Consider the following 23,516-nt stretch of genomic DNA (forward strand, 5'->3'; position numbering starts at 1 on the left):
GATATGATTAAATCTTATCTGCTGATCAAAATTGAGAAAAAACCATTTTTACGAAGAGTTTGTTTGTTTGGAAAAACGTCAACAATTTTGTTTTTTAACAAACTAGATTTTAGAAGTTTAATTGAATTTGAATCTGAAAGGTTTATTTTTCCGCCAAGACTACCTATTTAAAAAGTAAACGACGTGAGAAGCTAGAAGTTTATTGTTCGCAAAATAAAACAAGACAGAGTTAGAAAAATTCTGCTATTTAATAGAACTGTCAAAATTTAATTTGTTAAACAACATTTTTGGCGTTTTTTCCAAAGCACTCTTTTAATTTTGATTACCATGTAAGATTCGATCATATCATGTGATACATCGTTCCAATCAGAAATAAAAACACTTTTCAAATATAATAATTAATAAATATAATAATAATAAAAACCAAAGTTGAGTGTTGTAACTCCGATATCAAGATCGCCATAGATATTTAGATTCTTTATAAAAAAGTACCTGAAGAACGTCCTAGTTAAAAACGTCTAGTTCTTTTAGTTTTCGCTGAAAAAAAACAGATACGAAATTGACATTTTTTTATTTTTCTCCGTAATTCTAAAACTAAAGTGACAGATCAAATTTTCTTTCAAATATATGTTCAGCATAAAAATGTGCAACTTTTCCCTAATTTAACCGATCTCGTATTTCTTATAACAACTGAGATCTCCATTGTGGAGCCCGAAAAACGGACACCCCGTATACAAGTATCTCACAAAAGATTTATGAATTCAGATATTTTAACGTATTATTAAACAACTTAATTTCACCTATATCAACTTTGTTCACATTTTTACAACAGTATGAAAAACGTAATCTCTTAATTCTGAAAAATTCGTGATGTTGATTTTAAGATTTGAGGTAAGGCAAATGTTTGGCTTTTTTTATTTTTCTCTCTGAGTTTTACCTAATACATCTTGCTGTAGTTACCGAAAAAAGTTTTTTGCCAATTATAAATATAAAAATCACTTGGTACACTCCAAAGTTAACAAAATCCTAAGTAAAATTGTTTAAGGAGTCTGAATAGCTAAGTACTTTTATCTAAGATCAACTGTTTTCAATTACTGGCATTTGTTTCCAAAAAATAAAATAATTAATAAATATTAATGTAGTATTATGTAACTTTTGTATATTTGGAATTATCCTGTAAATAACTTTCAAAAACCTTAGTTACACCGGACTGTAAAACACCGAGGAAAATGACCTGACCTGACCTGATCTTAAAGCCCAAAATTTTGAGAACAGCTGAACTGGAATGATAAAAATTAGCGTGTAGGTATTTTAAAATTATTGACAAAACGACCGAGGTAAATTAACTTCTTGGCTTACTTCGTAATACTTCTTTAATCTGATGGCGAGGACAAAACAAATTGAATGTCACAAAATCAACTTGTCAGTGTTAATTTTTCCAAAGACGTTCGTTAATTATTAATAAAAAATGTCACATAATATTGGTAATAAAATGATCAGTATGCCCAAGCTCGGGAAATCATGTCTCTGTCTCATACGTAGGAGTAAGTAGATTTTGCAAAGAATTTTTTTCGGAGGAAATGGATGAGAAAAAAAACATGATTCCGAATGCACTACGAACGATTGAAAGGAAACTGAAGCAAAGGACGACTCTGCCGAAATCAATGATAGAATTCCTGTGATCAGTTCACCAACAAAACGACAAAGAAAATGTAAAGTTACTAGTTTGGAGGGTTTTAAATTGAGCAATTTCAGAAACATTTTTTATAATTTTCAGTTGGCGGTAAAATATTGAGTATCTGCCAAACAGTTAAATAAGAAACTGAAGGAGTATCCTAGCTAGAAAGGCAGCACGTCGTTTCAAATGGGCTAAATCAGGCCAATAGAAAAATTCGTATTGAAACAAAAATTTGGGGACATATGCGTAAACAATGTGTAACGACAAATGAAGATAATTATTTAAGTAATGAACGACATCTAGAAGTAATAGTTCTAGAACTCATTATTATTAACCTTGGTGACAAAAATAATTTTTAATGTTAAATTAATTAATTATTATTATTAATAGACTTTTCTTGAACACCTGTGTTATTTTCTAGAGAAACAAAATATTGTTAATTATGATCATTTTTGCTAAATTATTAAAGCTCCCTATTTCCTTAAAATTATTCCCACTTGCAACGTTCATGAGAAAACTGACAAATACATTTTATTATATTTAACAGTGTTTTATTCTTGTCATCAGATATGAAAACGGCTCTATGTATTTTTATTAAATTTTACAAAAAAAAACAAAACGAAATGTATGTCAAATGTAGGGTTCAAAACTCCCATACCAATAAACATTAAAAATTAGAAATTACTACTTAAAAATTCTTAAATCGTTAAAAAAAATTATTGCTAATAAACAGTGGCTCTCAACAGATGGATAAATATTTTTTTAAGAAAGTGCACCTTTTGAAAGAATGATAGAAGGGTTTTCAACTCGTCTTATCATGAGGCACTCTTAAAAAATATTGCTAACCCGCAATTTTTCTCATTTTATAACTCTCAACTTAAAAAATGTAATTTTCTACGGGGTACTCAAGTACCCATCTTTCATTCTTTTAATTTTGTATCTTTTTTTGTTTTCGTTTCGTACATACGGTAATTCTTGGCTTTACTTTATTAAATACTCCCACGCCATAATGACCCGGCGCCTCCACCATTTTTCACGTTGTCCTCGTGACATTATGTTTTGTGTTTTGGTATGTTTTATTGGTTGATTTAGTTAGTTTTGTCAAGCCTCATATCTTCTGTCAGTACTTGATCTAATATTGCCAACTTATTAGACCATTAACTCTCGAGGCATAAACAAGACGTAAATTATAATAATAATTATTACGTTCCAAGATTTGTGCTACCTCAGCTAAAGGTTAAATTCTTGTTATTGGACTAAAAATAACATTTTGTTATGTGCGAAACATGATGTAAACAGTGAAAAACGTTTGGACAGCTGAAAGATTGGAAAAGTGCTCAAGTTCATAAACCATGAAACATTTGCATTGCACTCATTAGTCAAGCCTTTTTTTACAAGCACTCTCCGATTTTCGTGTTTGTATCGATTCGAGTGTCTGGAATGCGGAACGGAGTTTTCCTATCGCTTATCTCAACGTTTTGATTTGCTTTTATTTCCGTGAATTGAAAACAAACACAATTGTTAGGGCAAAATTGGCCTCGTCTATTTTGAATAACGCATCGCGATGAAAATCGTAAAAAATGGGTTTGTTTATTGGAAGTGACAGCTTCTGTTATGTGCATCTCGAATCAAACTTTCGCCGAATAATAACAAAACTCAATAAAGTGATTAATAAAAAGTTGATGGCTGTCGTCGTGTATAAAACCCGGGATGGATGTTGATGGTGCTAATCCAGTTAGGGCCGTATTATCGCACCATCATCGTCGGGACGTAAAGTTGGCTATTTAATTAGGCCGCTATATTGTGCGCACCTATGTAATGTCTTCGCTCGGGGAGCTTCGCCCCTTAATTATCCGGTTGACCATCGAACTTTCCTCCGGTATCGATTGTTGTCGCCACTTAATCCCGTCTCTAAATAATGTCCCAATTGTTAAGGGCCGTTTAAGTCGCTTAATCCATTACAGACGTCCTCGTGGTCGTGCCGTTTGCTGCCATCGAAATTCCGAAGCTGTCGCCCTAATTTATCGGCACTATCACGACTAAAATCATCAGCCCAAGTTTACCTATAAATCACCTCGCACGACACCTCCCACTTTGCATTCACATCTCATTTACCTTTACAAAGGAATTTACATGACTTCGCTTTATTATACCCGGGGGAATTTGACTTTCGGCAATTAATTTTTTCGCAGTATTATTTATTTCGTGGTTTATCTTAAAGACGGCGAATTTTGCGCAATATTGCCGAGAAAATATTACCGCCGTAATCCACTAATCTTGATTCACTGGTTGGGTACAGTTTATTAAAGCTTCGGAAAAATGTCCAACTAATCTATTTCAAAGTTTTCGAATAAAAATCGTGCGCAAACTTCGTTCTGCTTGTCTTGCAATTACGACAGGGCGTGAACTTTATTGCAAAAAATTAAGTCAAGCAAGTTTTTGTTAAGATTTCGTAACTGTGCAGCATGCCCTAAAAATAAACAATGTTTGATAGTTGTAATGCGGTATACATATTAGAAAAACATCTGCAAGATTAATAACTATAAACATATGTTTAGATTTGCTTTATTGGATTCAACGTTTGGTATTTAAAACACTTCTTTTGAGTAAAAAGGATGTAATTATTGAAGAGTTTTAGAAAATATCGCATTAGCATTTTGAAATGTGGCCTTTTTTTATTCTTTTAAGTGTTACTGTAGCACTTTTCTGTTGAGTATAAAGATCCCTATCTATTTTTAATGTTAGTATCGGTTTTATTTTTCTGAAAAAAAGTGTTTTTTAACGTGTTACCTCTTAAGTAATTGATTTACCTCGGGTTTCCAAATCGATTAATCGTCAGATAAATTTTATGGGTTGGATAGTTGCTAAAGTAGAGATGATCTGATTGGTGTTTATCTAAGTGTTTCTATAGAAATTATGGAACCGATAAAATGTATCTAACCATAAATAGTTCTAGAAACCGTGGGTTATGATTCAATGAGTGGTATGATTAAAAAAAGCATTTGCTTTTACTTGAAGTAGAAGCATTTACTGTAGTATAAACTATTACATAACGTAAAAACTTCGGTGCGTAGTAAATGCTACGGCTTTCCTAATGTCAACTGATTGACATTTATTTTTTTATTTTTCGGAAAGTGAAAATAGTATTAGGATTGGTGTTTGTAGCCTTGTGAGGATTCGTTCGCCCTAGTGATATAGTACTTAAGTTTATGGGAAGTGTCTAGGCCAAAAAGAGACAGGGAAAGACTCCCCAGGTCATAAAGTACCAAGGGGATAGACGGACGGTATTCTGGAACACGAGAAACAGAAACAGCCCCCAGGGCTGACAGAATTAGGCAGTGAAAGAATTCACAAGTGTTAATTACCAAACTGAATGAATCTTGATTTGAGCTTCTTGCTTTTATTTAACTAATTCTAATAAAGCTTTCTAACAATAGTTAATAATCATTATTTTGACCATAAGTGAGAGCAAAAAAAATGTTGCGAAGCAAATGCAAAGGATTGATCCTTTGTTGAAGGATGTTAATTTTTTATTATTATTTTAGTATTAGTAGGTACAATCTGTAAGCCTTATTGCTCTGGGTCTCTGGGTGTGCGCTATCCTTTTTACAGCTTCAGTTTTACGCACTGGTTTAGAAGAAAATCACTTTCTTGAAACCCAGGATAAACGAGATTTTTTTTTAATATTTTCATTTTTGTTACATTTTCTGATCCTATTTAATTTTCTATAGATTATGGTGGTCCTGATCCATTTAAGGTTATGTGCATTAAAGCTATAAGAATTCTGCTTTATTTTAATCATAATATTTTACGTATTTGACTATGATTTATATTATAATTGGTAAAAATAGCTATTTTAAACAGTTTTTTGACAAAATCACGAAATCGAAGTTACTCCTTGAGGAACTTCGCAAAAACTTTAGTAAATACTTCACGATGAAGCAAATACTACAGCTAATTGGAAGTTTCCATAGCATTGTCCTTTATATACCAAAGTACATAAAGCAAAGTCTGAAGTATTTACTTTTACTACTTACTTCAAGTAAAAACTACGACGTGGAGTATTTACTTGAAGTAAAAGCAAATACATTTCTAAATTATACTACTCAATACTAGTTGATTAAGGATATGTTGTTTATAAGTGTAGGCAGAAGTTGAGATTGTACGAAAAAACAAGAAAAATACCTACTTAATTTTTTCTCTCTACATGTGAATTTTTTCACAGTTTCTTATACATATTATATTATTAAAATACATAATTATTAATTTAATTAATTAATTAATTACATATATTTAAAAATTATACAAATATTAATTAATCGATGTTTTATGATTTCTAGCATCATCCTAAAACAAACGATGCTGAAATGATGTTCAAAAAGTGAAGACCGTAAATTACACTCTCGAATTTAGATGATTACGTAAGGTGTACTAAATTAATACATGTACTAAATTAAAATAAATATAAAATTGAAAAAATGGTCGTGAAGCAGCAATGCTTAGGTTAATATTTATCAAAAACTATACAGACTGATCCAGAAAAATTGGGTCTGTTGGCAACACATTTGAAAGTATTTGTGCTCGTAATTTGTAACATTGCAACCGATTTCGATTTTTCTTGACAATGATTTGACGTCCAACTCCACAATAATGTTAAATTGTTGTTAATTGGAAGCGTATCCTTAAAAATTTAAGTCCAGTGTTGCCAACAGACTCAGTATTTCTGGATCAGTCTGTACATTTAGTAGACTCACCCTGTGAATAATAGCAACGTAAAATTTCTTGTCGATGAAGAAAAATGAAGGTTTCCTCTTTCAAATCAAACAGTTTTTTAAATATCTATTTACTAATTCCGTGTGCTAAAAAACGCTGCTTGTTTCATTTTTGTGCGAATTTTGACGATTTTCAAGTTATCGAAGTGTTTTTAGCTTTAGCTGTAGCTTTTGTAAGTGCCTCTGCTACCTGAACCCGTTGTTTGTTATAAAGTGAAGTACTCGGTTGATGCAGCAATTTCCTTTGAAGAAGTTGTATAACAACGAAATAACAATTGTAATTTTTAGAAGCCAATTATGCTTTGCTTTGTGAATGAATGATTCATGAAAAAAACTAGAAATGCCAGATCTGTCTTAGCAGAATTCTTTGAAATAATAAAAAATAAAATAAAAAAAAAATCAATAGTGGGATTGTGAGCAACATAGTGAGGGAAACATATCACATGTTTTAAAATATAATATTTAAATTCAATGTCCAGTGTGATCCAAAAGTGTGGGACAATTTTTCGAATGATGATAAAAGACGCTCAGTTAAGCACACAAAAGTCAGATTTTTTTTAAGCAACTTAATTTTTAATATACAGGTTGTTTTGTTTTTATTGTTACAAATTTAAACAGGTGATATAATATTTAATTTTAAGTCAAAAATTTTCTATAAACATGTATGGAAAAATACTTCGTAAGGGAGCTAGCTACACCGCCTGAAAAGGGTGCTTCTTTTAACGGGTTTTTCTCAATATTTCGGAAACGATTTTAGATAAAATTATAAAATTTGGTACAGTCGATAATCTTCATCCGCCTAATCGAATTTGATGATCAAATGTAGGAATTTTTAATCAGGGGCGTCTCAAACTGCGGGAGTGTAGTTTTGGTTTTAGTTTTTTGACTCTTTCAGTTACAAAATCATGAATTCCATAGTTTTTTACATTAAATTGGTCTCTTGTGTGGTTTCGATACAACTCACTGTTTTTGAATAAAATTCATTTAAACGTTGTCTAACCATAAACAGCATGAAAATTAGAGATGAACAGACTTTCGGGGTCATGACCTGTTCTGAAGATGAACCTTACAAGAGTTGGCAAAACGTCGACATTTTTTTACAAATTGATGCAGTGTAACCCTAAAAGACCCAGAATTTGGTTCTGCTGATCCTTCCTGATTTTTATGCTGTTTATGGTCTGTAACTTAAATTTTAAAGCGATTTTACTCAAAAACGGTGAGTTGTAATGAAACAACACAAGAGACCATTTTTGTGTATAAAACTATGGGATTTACGATTTTGTTGCTAGAATATCAGAACACTAAAGCCAAAGTAGTTATGGCATTTTTTACCCAACTCCTCTCCAGTTTGGGACGCCCCTGATTATTTTTTTTATATTTAATTCTTGAGTTCGATTAGCCGTATAAAGATTATTAACTGCACCCAATTTTATAATCTTATCTGTAATAGTTTCTGAAATATTGAGAAAAACACACTAACAGAAGCACCCCTTTCAGGGGGTGTAGCTCCCTTACAAAGTATTTTTCGGTGAATGTTTATAGGAATTTTTTTTTAAATTGAATATTCTGTCACCTGTTTAAATTTGTAACAATAAAAACGGAACATCCTGTATAGTTTTAATTAATTTTCCTTTGCAGCGATAAATCGGGTGTGTGAAAAGTCGCGGATAGACTCTTACTGGCTGAAAATTGTATTACAATTGTTACTCTTTTGTTTTCAATGATGTTAAATTAAATTTATTGTCGAATTTGCAAATTTGTTAAATTATTTTTTTGTTGACTTTTTCCGCGGGTAGTTAAATAAAATTAACTTTTTGACGCTTGTCTGTGGTAGAAAAATTCTGAAAAATTTCACATGTAAAGAGAAAACTTCTAAGTTCCTGATTTCTCTTTGATTTTTATTTTTTGAAATATAGAAAAATAAAGGTACTGTTAGCCACCACTTGAAGAAATTACACATTTCATGAAAAGTATGGACTTTTTATGAAATAGTATAAAGCGATCAAAAAGTCCTTCTATCTATCAAATAGGCATATAACTTGGGAACGTGTGTCCCGTGTCATGTATTAGTTCAGCCTGCTGTAAACTAAAACGTAAACTGTTAGATGCTATGAATTCGTGACACAAAGAACACCCGAACGCTCCACGACTCGTAAATGGTGTCTATGGGACAAAACTAGATTCCAATAATAATTTCATTTGCTTAATTTTTTTGACATTTTTTCTTTGACATTAGGCTTTAGTTTCCTTCCTTTAGTTTCTAAGCTTACTTAATAGAAGGATTTTTTGATCGCTTTGTTTAGACATTTCATGAAATGAAATGAAAAGTCCAGACTTCTCATGAAATAATGTCTGATTTCGCCAAGTGGCTGCGACATATACAGGCTGCTCAAAAACTGGCGCACCAACTCAGTGGTACATTATTGAGAAACAAGTGCAGATTACGGGAAAAATGTTGAAAAAATTCCTAAAGTTATATTTTAAAAAATCTGGAGCTACAAACTTATTGTGTTAACTTCTTTAGTTTTCATTATTTTTTTATGTTTTTATGTTTCATATCAGGTATTTGTTCCGTAACAAAACGATAAATAATTATTTTTAAATTTACTATCAGATTTTAGCAGTTTTTTAATTTAACAAAATTAAAATTTATCCAAAAAATCACAATGTGTAGATGTGCCAACACTGGGGATTATTTCCTAGGAAACCGTTTAAAAAATAATTTATTTTTATTGTTTTTCATATTCTATTCGGAAGTAAAATTACCGTTGGGGGCGCCACTGAGCTAGGTCGAAAACAGTAACCATAAATGGCGGGAAAATGTTTATTCGGATATTTTGAGTGTTGTACGAATTTTGGGGCTTCACAATTGTTACATTGCCTATGCGGAATGACTATTGTATCTTTGGTGCAAGATTCTTATGTTGACAAATGAGAGATGACGAGGAAAACACGAATAACGAATGACTGTTTGGTTCACTTTCTTTATTGGAAAATTATTACAAAGACATTGAAAAGCCTACCTTTTGGCATAATTTACGTTTAAATGTATCAGCAGTTGTTAATCTTTATTGTAGTTTTGTAGATTTACCGCAGCATTTCATGATTTTTTCAGTGGAAAATTCTAACCTAAAATTCATAACACTTCACTAATTTATTGGTTTCTTGAGCCAAACTTTGTGTTCGCTGTGATCCATTACTTATAATCTTTAATTAGACAACTGTTTGATAACACTTTGTAATCGAAATTTAAATATTTTTCACTTTTTATTCACTTTCATATTCCAACAATAAACACTTTATACCACGAAAAACTACAGAACCAAAGTCAACGCTAGTATTTACCACCACGTACTTTTAAAGCAATTCTTTCTATTGTAAGTAATTAACACTATACACGCCAAATTGTTGAACAATTCATTAAATGTCAGTTAAATGTGGCATTACAAAAATTTCTTTACTGTTTTCGACATAGTTCAAAAGTCATCACTAGAGGGCGTCTAGTTAATTTTATTTCCGAATTGCGCTCATGACTGTTAGACAACGTTGCCACATATCATTTATCTAAAATCCGTTATTTATCAATAACTTTAATACAAAGAATTTTTTGCTATTTTTACCTTCATATGTAACCAGTTCTCTACCACACACCATTGAGTTGGTGCGCCAGTTTTTGAGCACGCTGTACGTTACGTTTTGTTGACTGAATTATGTTTGAAATTTTATTATTTTTATACTTTTTATTATATATATACTTTTATACTATTATTTTAAATGTCACTAAAATATTTTCGAAAAAAAATTTTGGCCATTTTTAGGCATCTTTCCAGTTTTTGTGTTTTCTTCTGTTTACAAATTTTACTTAAATATTGAGTTTATTCCAGCACTTCAAAAAACATAAATACGCGATTTACTCTTTTCTGTTTAAAGGCGGATTTTGGTTTTGGATAGTAGATATATTTAAGAATATTGCGTATTCATAGCACATAAATATGGGTAGAGTAAACAAACATTGATTCCATAAAAAATAAAAATACACCATTTGTCTTTTTCATTTTCAAAATCACAGCCTATTTTTTTCACTGCCGTAGGCTCTAAGCTTTTGCGCCCTGAAATACAATTAGGTATATATCTATTACACAAAAATTTAAAAACACATTTTTGTGTAAAAGTAGACGTTGATAGGATGCCAACCTATTTATTAATTATTTGTTTGAAAAATTCTTGAATCTTTAACATGTGTTAATAAAAATGAGTTTGGCTTTGTTTTTCTAGATTTAATCTGAGATAAGAAATTGCAGTTTTGACTACTTATCATTAATGTATTTTTTCTGTTTTAGGAAACTCGTTAGAGCTTTTATTCTATAAAGAAAAACAAATTTTATAGTACTGACATTACGACAAAAAACTAATTATTAAACAGAGTAATTTTTCAGAGAGTAGAATCAATAGTTACGAATTGAATTTATTATTACGTGCCTAGAGAACATTTTTATTTTAACTCTCACAAAAAGCCGTTTTTTCCGACTCATTGTGGCTTTCAAACCGATTGAATAGAACGAACACGTTTAACTACCCTTAATTTTAAACCAAACTTTTTTAAACCTGATAAAGTATAGACAGTTTTTGCGAATGAATAAATTAAATTTTCATTAATTTTTTTGCGGTGATACAGTCCCGTACCCCATTGGCGGAACACTTTTTTGCTTAATAAAAGTTTAATTTAGGTTTGAAGTGTTGTCTACAGACCGCAGGTCGATAAAATATTAAGCCAAGCTCACGGGATATTTAAACTTTTGACCACCGAGTAACCGCAATGTTTGTCAGAAAATTCTAGCGATTTTAGCACACTTTTTAATTATGCATATGCATAACGATAATAAAGCTTGAAGTTTTCAGTTGCATTTCCATTTTATAATAAATAAATGAGAATTTTCTGAAATGTTACATTACATAGAACCTACGTCCTCCCACACACAACAAAAGGAGCAAATCAAGAGTGGGTGAGTTTTTCGAAACAGTGAGCTGCCATAAAATTGAAATTCGCAATTTCACTGGCACTTGGAAATAAAATTTAATTTTGGTCGAACGCAAGTAGTAAATTTTCGCTTTATCTATCTAGCTAAATAGAATTGTGTGGAGACAATACAGAGCAAATGTTCGGGACTTTGTACACACAAAACAAACACAGTCTTTTCGTACGAGTCAAGAAGACAAATTTGTAATAAGATTCCGAGCTTAATCTTATTGAATAATGCACAAGTCAGAAGTTTCGAACTCGATGACACACTCTCTTATTTAGTCTTCGACTTGCGGCTGAATTTTCCAGCTTTTCAGATTGTATTATGCACGAGTGCAAAGTTTTGTTTGTGACTACGTCGAATGGGATTTTTAAATATTTGCAGTTTAGCATATCTCACGGTTCCGTGAGTAGCACTCAATTATTTAAATTGGATGCTTATCGATACAAGAGGTATCTTTCTCCCAGACCCTAACTTAATATATGGCTCCATTTAAATAAACACGAGAGCAGATTTTATTGAATTGAAACGAAGTAAAATCAAAGGCAGGCGACTTGCCTGCTTGAAATTCAATCAAATCCCACTCTTATGTTTTTTCACCTGACAGATAATTTTTCATACGAAGACAATAACTTAATATTCAATCAATATTTTTGTTTGCTCGAAACGTCCTCAGATGTTTTGATTTAGTTACACGAGTCTGAGGAAGATTAAAAATTGTGTATCAAGTTTTCCCGGAGATGAACCGATCGAACCTTATGAGATTTCCTGGTTTTTTGCTAGTACACTCTTCCCTATAAAAATTAATGGCCTTCGGAGAATAATTCATAAGAGCTGTCTTCAGAGCAGATAAATTTTCTCGAAATCTTGTTGAACCCATTTTTTTATTGGATTCCGCTCCATGAAATTATTTGTGGCCATTAATAGAGCGCAGTTTTGAAACAAAGTGGATTATAATTCGCCCACACATCAAACTCAGAGACTAGTTTGCTCAAAATAATACACTACAATTTTATGTGCAATTTGATTTAAAAACTTCCCCCGACAAGCAACATGATTGTTGTAATTTATAATTGCAATCAAAAGTTAAATTTAATTCATTTGGCAAGTAATGATGTAATTTAGTTTCAGGTTGTTTAACTTTGTGAGCGTGTATTAAATCCGGCTTACGATTAAGCTCGTGTTATAGTTAACGGTTAACAAGAATCTAATCTTGTTTTTGTTAATCTGGAATTTAAGATCTCATTAGGAATTAAACGCAATGAAAGTCATCTACACACCGAATGGAACTGCGAGCTTGGTATTTTTCAGCTTCTGCTTCAAAACTGTGTTAATGGCAAACGAAACAAGTGTTCCGTTTGCGGCCGGAGGGCATAATATTTTGAAAATTATTTGTTAGGTCAAAAATCTGATTTATTGAAAAATGTTTAGAACGACTTAGAATCCAAATTTGGACAATCAAGCTTATTTGGTCTATTTTAAACTTTTACGACTTTAATATGATTTCAGATATCAGGTCTGATTCAATTCAACTGTCTTCGACTGTTGTTTTTGGGTTAGAGTTTATTTATATTATTTATTATTATCTGTTCTAAATACCTACACCTATTTTGGATATTTTTAGACAGCTCATCAATTAACTAAACTTATGTTATCTTTTATAAATGACATCAAAGTTTAATTGCATTTTATATCTTATCCTGTTTTACTGAATAAAATATATAGTTATTAATACTGCGAGTGCGAAAACTCAATTTTAAAGTTTAAGGGCTGTCGTTATGCAACGAGCGTATGCGAGTTGCATACTTAGACACCCGAGAACTTTAGTTTTCGTATGAGTATTAGTTAAAATTTTTTTGTTGGAACATTTTAATTTAAAACACGTTGCTATGCGTGTTTTAAAATAGTGTTTATAATCTAGGATTCAAATATTTAAAAGAAGGCTTGAAATGTTACCAACAAAAAAATAAAATTAAAATGAGGGAAAATTTAAAACTGAGTTCAAAAATGTGTAAATCGAAAACGATGTACAGATCACTGAAGGTCGATTGCTCCAATGTCAGTTAAATTTATTAGTAGAATAAATCCACAGAAGCTATTGTTAAAATCATAGTAACAATTGTTTTCAACTGAGCATTAAATTTAACTAACGTTGGTAAAACCGGGCTTGAGAGACTGAGAAAATCATTGCCTTTAAAATAACGAAATATCTGAGACTCGTTTTTTACCAAAACGAAAAATTCCTTAACTTTTACCATAAACAGGAAACTACAAGGTATGTTAAAATGATTTTTTTTAGTTAACTTTAATTGGTTTCATATAAACCAATTAAAGTTAACTAAAAAAATCATTTTTATTAATATGCTTAATTGAATAAACTATCAATAAATGTCAATACAGTTCACAAACAGTCAATTAATTTTACTTAAAAGTTTCATTATAAAACAACTAAATGTACACACAGGCGACTAGTTTAACACACCTTGTGTATAAAGTCTTAAATTTCAAATGTTTTGGTTTTTTAAGATTGTGGATTTGTTTTTTTGTAGGTTTTGATTTTTAAGGTTTATTCAACTTTTAGCTCTTAATTTCTCATGAAGTTTCAGTTAGAATTTTGACACCTAGGTACGAATTTTTATTTGTTAGCAAAGAAATTTCTTTAAATTTTCTTTTGTTAAATTTATTTTTGGAGTTATTTGGTATTTTTAGTTTGGATTTATTTGAGTTTTTGGGAATTTTAAGTATTTTAGGCGATTTTCGGTATCAGGTATTGTTTATTCACAAACCTGTACTTTAACTCACACTATTTTAATTGTAATAAAATTCTATTTTGCTTGTAATTTAAGTTTTCCTAAGTAAATGACAACTTATTTCATTTAAGTTTAATCAGTAATTAATTACAGTCAAACATTTATAATCTGAACCATTATTTTAAAGGGTTTTCCGGATTATTGAATTAATATGTTTCAAAACTACTTAAAATGAATAAACAACTGAAATATACACAGGGTGATTTTTTTTAAATCAGCGATCTTGGATATGTCATAAAGTAAACAAAAAATTTAAAAAGTCCGTGACAGATCAATTTTATTTTAAATATGTAATAACTTATAGCAGAAGTAAAATATATTACGCATGTTTGTATCAACAAAAACTAATATTTCCAAATTATGAAAGAAAAAATACAGATTCCAATTTAAAAGAAGAAAATTGTATACTATATCGCAAATATACTATGACATTAAAAGACATTTAATTATAATTTTATTAAATAATAACTAGAGTTCGATCTTAGAAAATTTTTCTAACCCGCAATTTTGAAGGGCTTTTCTTGAAACACTTCGGAATAAATGTATTTTGTTAATGATGTAAAGATTTAACACAATTTTGATTTTTTCTAAATTCCTAAACTGATTTCCATCTCCATATGATTTCAACAATCTATAGTTGAGTTTATCCTTCCTAATCTAAAAATTAATTTTAACTAAAATTTAAAATAGTATATTTTTTTAAACTTTTTTATTAGTACCTGTTAGCTGTTTTAAAACTATGTAAACGCCAACGCCTTATTTTACCAAATTATTTTTTAAATAAGGTTGATGAAAATGTAAATTACCTAGTTATTAATGATTAGATCTCTCAATGAAACTATGAATTACATTAGCTGTTTTTTTTGAAGTTCATAAATTAATTTATAGCAACTAATTTTGAGAGAAAATGCGACGTTGGTGTTTACATAGTTTTAAAAAACAACTAGTACACTGCACACAAGAATATTTTCTTGCTTTTTGAAGTACAATAAGAGTTGAAATAAAAGGCAAAAATTTTTTGTAAAAAAAATTGTTTTTAAGGACAAAAACTAATTTTTATCTAAAATTGTAATTTTTATAGGAACTACACCTTATCATTAATACCGTGTATTATCTCCTCTAGTTCGAATAACAGCTTCCAATGTTCTAGGAATGCTTGCTATGAGGTCAACAACATAATTTTGAACCAATTTGTCCCATCTTTTTTTAGTTAAAGAAAACAATACAATCAAATTTTAATTCGAGGTTAATTTGTAAATGCATTTTAAATGGCAACTTAATATCAAATTTGTTCAGATTTTACTAGAATTACAATTACCTCCTAGTTTTTTAATTTTCAATCATACGCTTTTAAGTTTCTCACTATTTCAGCTTTTTAGTTTCTAAGTTTCTTCATACTTCATATTGATTTCCCAACTTTTTCAGTTTTTCGTGGTTTCACTATATTTAATTTCCATTTTCCAATTTTTATTTTTTTTATTTTACAGTTTAATATTTTTTTTATTTCTTATTCTTTCTGTTACTCTTAATTTTAGAAAATTTCATTCCTAGTTTATTTGTATTTCAGCATTCAAATTCGAAGTTTTTTCTCTTAGGACCAGTTTATAGAAGTGTCATTAATTTAATTCGCAATTAATTGCGTGACTAACTGACCACTTGGCCAGATTGAATCTATTTGATTGGTGTATTTGCGTTGTTAACTTTTAACAGCCAATTAAAATCTAATGAAGTTTTCTGTAAAACGACTCTTGTGTTATTTTAGTTTTTTATTTAAAATGTTTCTGTTTTTAGTGTTTCTTTTACCCAGTTCTATTTTTCTTTCATTTTATGAGTCTTTCAATATCTTAGTTCTTCGGAATTTCAATCTCACTATTTTTTTGATTTTTTTGTGTTTCATCTTTTTAGTTTCTCAGTGTTAATACTCGTATTACTTACTGTTTTTGAATTTTTTAATTTTTCTTCTTTTCGTAGGAAATACTAGTTGTGCATTAAATTATTTTTTAAAGTTGCGCTATCTTTTAATTCTGGAGATTTGCGAACCCTTGCAGAAGCACGGCATTATTTAATTTAGTCAAACCACTTTGAGAAACGACTGACTTTCTCACTTTTACTTTAGTGGCATACTAAATAGCATATCAGAGTTAGAAACGGTAGACCTATCACTTGCTGAAACTATTCAACTCGTGAATAAAGTGCAAATTTTTGTGAATAGTACTCCAAAAGTCGTGAAAAAATTAATTACTCACAAACTAAGACGAAGAGACAAAAAATTCTGGATGTCAAAAATTTATTAAAAATATGAATGTTTAATTGTATAAAAAATATTGATAATGCTGAGTTGTTTGATTTTAGTACTACATATAGAACTAATTTTACAGCAATAAATTTAGAACAATATTTATGTTCAACGATTAATTACCTTCTTTATTTCTACAAAACATATGTCAGTTTATTTGTTGTTGTTTTTCATGCTGGAGGAATTAATAAAAAATTACCAGATTTTATTACTTAAGTTATGTTTTTTACAAGATTTTTCACACCTATATAAAGTGCTTAACTTTCAAAAAACTGGTTTCTAATACTAACTAATCAAAGATCGGCCAAATATCTTAAGACGGCCCTGAGAAACCGGTATTGTTAAAACTTGTGTTCCCAAAAGTCCTCTGTTAAATCGTGTATTCTGTTCTGTTATTTAAATTCGAAACAAGATTGTGTGTGTACCTAAACAAGGCTTTCACAAATACCTTCTTTCTTTCTTTAGTTTGTAACCATAAAAGTTCTAAACGTACTTATTATATCAATAACGTTCAAGTTTATGAAATGAATCAATTTTCCTTTAATTTAAAGAGTTGCGAATTGTAAGTTTTTTGTGTTAAATTAATTTTAGCACGTTGTTGCACAACTGTTGCAGCGCCAAACCTCAGATTCTAAAGCCGCACCAGCCCCGAAATAATGGAAGTTGCTTTATGAAATAGTGCATTAGAGCTCGCAACTTTCAGTAACATTTCATAAAGGGAAAATTTCGAGCATGAATTTGCGGATTTGCTGTCCACGCCTTACGCTCATTACTCCCCAAAGCGACAAAATGCAGCATAGCAGAGTTTTCTAGTACAATTTTAATAACACGAGTTTGTCGTCGTTTCCAGATTTATTCAGATCTGCCTCCGAGGCTGGTCCCCGGGACATTCTGAAACTGTACAACACCTCCGGTCAATTGTTGAACATCAGCGGAGATTTGCCTCCCAACACACCAGACAGCAGGTACTCTCTGCAAGTGGTGGCCGCCAACGGCTTCGCTATGCTCCAGGAATCGACCGGAAACAGCCTAAAAGCTCTGGAAGCTCGAGTATCCGCCATCGAAAGACAGCTACGATCCGAACTGCCGCTGCCTCCCGCCGTCGAAGAGCTCCAGAGACAAGTGGAGGAGTTCCGGGAGAAGCTTGAGACTACGGAGAGTCTGAGCTGGCTCGGTAAATTTATTAATTACTGTTTTTATTATTATTGTTCGCGTTGGCAAAAGAATGTGCAAGAAAATTAACTGATAATTTTTGTTGCATTGCTATTAATAAAATGAACATATTAGTAGTTTCTCAGACATTTCCTGACAATATTACAGGTTAAAAAAGATTTTTTATTTTCAACAATCAGTTTTGAATTTGATTTTAAACTGTTTAGTAGCACTTCAGTAGCCTTTTGACTCTGAAAATTTAAAATAAAGCGAAGTGAAAAAATAAAAAATTGTTTAGCGATTTTTTGTTCAATTACGAGTAGATATGATAGAATTTATGATTTTTTTAACATCGGTTCTGGTGCACATGTTATTTTAAATTTTCTCAATTGATAAAATATTATTTAGTTTTTGAACTACTAAAAAGGCAATAATTAGCAAGGTTATTATTAGAACTAAGTACCAATTTTTTAATTTTCATTTTTTTGTGAAATTTTTGAAAAGAGATACCCTGAATAGATAGATGTCCTATTTTGATTGAAAAAGGGCATTTGGCAGAAGAGTGTAGTTTTGACATGGGGATTTTTGAAGAAACACCACAACTTCATCATTTTTTCCAGTCGTTTTCACAGATGGTAGAATACTATTTGCTATATAAATCGCATAAGGACATTTAGGAATTTACAAATATTGTTATAATTTTATAAAATTCAGGAGTTTTTACGCATTTTTCACATAAAGTTCGTGATTTTTTACAACCGGTCAACTGCACTTGTTCTTATGAAATTTGGACAATTATTGATACCCCACAATTCAGTAGTTCAGTTTATAAACAACCAAACGGGTATTATAAGAAAGTTTTTTTAAAAATTACGATTATATGAAAATTTCTTTTTTAAATCCTCAAAATTGTAAAGGGGCATCTAAGAAAATTTTCTAGTTTCACAAACAATTAAACATTTGAGTTGGATTTAAAACAAATCAAAGTATTCTTCTGCTTAGGAAATCTTGAAATAATAAAAAAATTAGAGTGATTTTTTTGTTCACTTATAAAAAAACTTTCTGATTTTTTACCATCGTTTCTTGTGCACTTTTTTTTTAAATAATCGCAATTGATAGAACGTTATTTAGTTTTTGAACAGCTTAAAATTTGCAATTCTAGTTTCGGAATAACGAATTTTTTAAATTTTTGGTTTTTAAATTTTCATTGTTCGTTTTGTTTTATATGGTCGCAAGGACATTTTTAAGTAGCATGCGGTTTCAAAATTAAATTTTTTAATGCCTTTTAATACTAATTGTGCAAAATTGGCATTTTTCATTTAACTTTTTCATAAATTGAGTTTTTTTTATAATCAGTGTAATGCATTTGTTCATGGAAAATTTAAGCATATAATGTCTATAGCTCAGCTTATAATTAACCAAAAGGACATATAAGAAGGTACTTCTAATTTCAGAATTAAAAATTTTTGATTTCATTTCTCGCATAGGTTGTTTCTGATTTAATACTTAATATTGTTGCGGTGAGCTATTATCTTGAAATTGGACAATTATTAATAGTACGATAATAGTATATTATTATTTATTATACAAGTTTTATAAGACGTTCTATTGTGTTACGAATGGTTTTGGAGCACTACGAAGGAATGCTCCAATAGAATGAGTGTCATAATTAAGTCTTATAAATCTTATAAAATTCTATTTTCTATATTTTGTGTTTTTGTTTAGTTTGACTTATCAAAATCTGTTCAAACTATTTCCTCTTAATTGTGTTAATTATTCGGCCTTTATCAATAAACGACTTGACGCTGTTGACAGATCACTAAATTACAGCTATGACTGATGGTGATGACACCTAGCCCAGCACTGCCAATACAACTCCTAAAAATTTACTAAAAGGAGTTATTGTGTAACTACTTTCAGTTTCACAATAAACAATTTGTGAAATCAAAGTAGAAAAAAACTATTTTTGAAATTTTGGTAATGTGATTTTTTTTTTCTTTTTAAAGCAAGAATTTTTTGGAACTTCAAATTGATCCTTTTTTCCGATTCTTCGCTGATAAATCGACAGGAGATTTGAACGAACTTCTCAATAACGTGCTGTTAAAAGGACATTCAGAAACATTATCTAATTACAAATTTCGATTTTTTCAATGTAGGACTTTGCTGACTTGCAATATAAATTTCACGTTTTTTTTAAACATTCTAGTGGATTTGTTTTGTGAAATTTGTACAGTAGACCGTACACGGTTTAGTGTATAAACATCCAAAAAGCCATTTGGGAAAATCTTTTAAATTAAATTAAAATCTTTTATTTGTACTTTGTCATTTTATTTTTTAATATCTCTAGTGTTTGAGACTTAAACATTTTATTGCAATCAAGAAATTGTATTGAAATTTTCTAAACTGCAAGATTTCATAGTTACCATAGTTTCTGTGGGTTTATTCTACTAAAAAGTTTAACTTTCATTGGTTCATATTGGTTTCATATTGATTCAAATAGCACATTAATTAACGTGTGAAGTATGTGATTGTTAATAAATTCAACAATTGCAGCGTGGGAATGGTTTAGTAAAAATTTAAAGGCAGATAGAGAATGGCAAAAATGCAGTACATATTCCCAAAAAATTGTTCTGAAATTAAAGTCTCAAATTTTGAGAATTGCTGAACTAGAATTATAAAAATTAGCGTAAATTTTAATATTATTGCCAAAACAGCAGAGGTAAATTCACTTCTTGGTCTACTAAGTTATTCTTCTATTTCAATTTGTGTTTTGTTACTAAATTTTACGAAAAAAAAACACAAAAACTTTTTTGCCAGGATCGGGATTCGAGCCTCCCACGCAAAGGAACATGTTAGCCACAATTTTGAAAAATTCTAAAACGCCCATGCGCCCCCATCTCCATTTTATTTAATGATAAAATTAACTACTAATAAACTTCTATAAGCCACACAGTGGCTCTCAACAGGTGGGTTATTAAAAATTTCTGAAGAAAGTACGCACTTTTTGGAAAAATAATATAAGGGTTTTTAACTCGACTGATCATGACAAATTCACCTACAAAATATTGCTAAGCCATTCCCTAACACCCTGTATAGTGTAATTAGAAAATTGTGTTTTTTTGTTTGGAAACATCAAGTTCGTGGAGTGATTGAATAAAAAAAATACTTGCTTAAATTCTTTCCTAATTTCAAATTTAAAATTCTGGTGGTAACAGAAATTGTTTGAATAAGTTTTGCTTTTTGCATACTAAAAAACCAAAGAAATGACTCCCCTTAATTAAATTCCAATTAGAGTTGCAATAAGTTTTCTCCGCGGAATTTTAGTTTGGTGGTATTAAAAAGGCCCGGGGTGTCGCCCTAATTAATCTCGTTCTCTTTGATCCCGATGTCGCTATTAATTTAACAACATTGGGAATAACACACCCAGAGGAACAAACACAGAGCCGGCTTAAGGTGTAGCTACCCCTTCCGGTGATTTGGTGCTCGGACTATCCTTCCGGAGCAAACATTTGCACAGACAAGCTCCTGAGGGCGCATATTTACCTTCACGAACATAAGTAAAATTTATCGAACGAACGGTGGATAAAATATCGAGGGGCCCGGCCGGTCCTGCACCGCATAATTCAGACGACTTCGGTCGTGTCAATATTGACTTACGTATTTATAGAGACGATTTGACGCATTTCACGATATAAAAAGTCCCAGAGTCTATAATTTCATCGGGTACTTTGAATACCGGCAACGATCTGATGTCGATCCAAAAAACAAATATTTGTCTGGCGGTGGATTATCGTCGCCGCGATCCGGTCCGGAAGAATTTCACATACGAATTCAATTTCGAAGAGAAAGGTAACAATTACTTATAAATATTTGAGTCATTAAAAGTTCCGCTTTAAAAATAACACAAAGAACACAATTTGAAGTACCTTTGTCTCTGGAGGCTCATGAACTGACATGTGTCAGTTTACTTTCCGTGAAATTCTCGCAGACTCCGTTGGCGAATTTATTTTTTATAAATTTAGAAGAGAGGACGGAACTAAAATTTACGAGTCTGCAACCTTATTGGATTCCTCCAAATACCACAGTATTTTCTAGCATTTTACCACTCTAATTTCATGATGAATATTCTGTTATAATTAAAACATATACGGGGTGTATCAGAAATACGTGTCTTAATTGTAACTGGTAACATAGCTCAACAAATAAAACATCTTTTCTATTTGTAATTTTTTAATAAAAAATTCGTAAATTTACCTTAAATTTGGAAAAAGATAACATACTGAAACATGTACCCGCCTATGGGTACAAAAATAAGAAAGCCGAACTATTTTCGTTGTGATAGAAACGGACAATTTAAACAGTTTAAAACAACAATAAAAATTGTTGCTATGAATACAAACTAATTATTAAACATTGACCGGCTCGTTTGCACAAACGAAAGGAGGAAAACAGTGGAAATTATAAATAAGAATTTTGCAAAATGTTATATAAAAAAGTTGTTGTATTTGATGAGTTTTATTACGTGTTAAAATTAACACACGTATTTCTGATACACTCTGTATATAAAATTAAGTAAGGCGTCTTAATAATATGTTTAAAAAGATCGCTAAGATTTTTTTCTGTCAAGTTTTAATATCTTTTATCATTTGTCTTAAAACTTAAGATTTTTTAATACTAAATTCTGAAACAAGCATTCTATCATGTTTTGATTTTTTAGGGTTCAGAGCTGTGTTTCAATATACAGGGTGTCTCAGCTAAGACTTTCGAGCTTAATGTCTCAGTTATTTGTTAACGGATTGTTATGAAATTTAGAATGCACATATTTTAGGAAGTGGTCTTTCATTTAGGGGCAAAAAATGACCTCAAGTTAAAAAATGAAATTCTAAAACACATTTCTTTTATTTAAAATTAAGGCAAATTAGCGTTCGATCATTAAACCCCGAAAAATAAATGGCCACACAAAAAATTAACCAAATCGCTCAGCTGATCCAAGAAAAAAATTAGATTTTGTTGTTAAAAACTTAATCCAAATTTTGATAGTATTTGGGCAGTCACCTTTTGAAACAATTGATGAAGCATTTCTATGCGGCATTTTGTGTACCACTGAAAAAAACTGTCAAAAGTGTGCGCGCGCTGTCAGAAAAGTAAAATTGTTTTAATTTGGTAAAATTCCTTTAAAAACCAACAACAGTGGCTGAAATTTCTGTGTTGTTAAAAAAAGAATTAATATTCGGCTATGGAAAGTGTCGTTGGACTTTTTGTGAAATGTTATTTATGAAATTTAAAGTTCAAAGAATCGTCAATAATTTGAAGACACAGGAAGCGTACCTGAACTAAATCGAGTGAAGACAAAACACGTCACTGGAAACGAAGCAATAGTTAGAGCTGTAATTCAAGCTTTTAAAGAGAATCCAATCAGCAGTGTACGAAACATTTCCAAAGTCCTGAATGTTCAAGTGTCTAGAATTTTTCAGTTGTTATTCAGTCTTTTAGTACTTTTTGAAAGAATTAAAGCATCCAGTACCAAAAGTAACTCAAAAATATTGTTTTTTAACTTTATATGGGTGAGAGATAATTGTGAAATGTCCCTTGCGCGACAGTTACGTTTCTATGAGTGGGATTGACCAAAATTCAATGGTAGTGCTTATTTGTCTCATAGAGATCTACGCTTTTGCATCTGTACCCACGTTTAACAGTTTGTTTATAATTTTTCTCGCAAAATAGACGTCTTCCACGAACGAGTTTTTTCTTACAGCATTTTTCACTGACGATAATTTTTTTAATATA

At 30.6% G+C, this 23,516-nt stretch overlaps 1 protein-coding gene across 3 annotated transcripts in view; it reads left to right on the forward strand.

Moving 5' to 3' along the window:
- Pde9 (Phosphodiesterase 9) overlaps positions 1 to 23,516 on the forward strand; it is a 177,714-nt gene that overhangs the window by 130,885 nt on the left and 23,313 nt on the right. For all 3 annotated transcript variants that reach the window (XM_064356540.1, XM_015979849.2, XM_015979850.2), the window contains one exon: positions 17,428 to 17,751. In XM_064356540.1, coding sequence (XP_064212610.1) covers positions 17,428 to 17,751 — 324 coding nt within the window. The remainder of the gene's footprint in view (positions 1 to 17,427; positions 17,752 to 23,516) is intronic.

Source organism: Tribolium castaneum, chromosome 5, assembly GCF_031307605.1.
Source record: "Tribolium castaneum strain GA2 chromosome 5, icTriCast1.1, whole genome shotgun sequence".
Taxonomy (NCBI): domain Eukaryota; kingdom Metazoa; phylum Arthropoda; class Insecta; order Coleoptera; family Tenebrionidae; genus Tribolium; species Tribolium castaneum.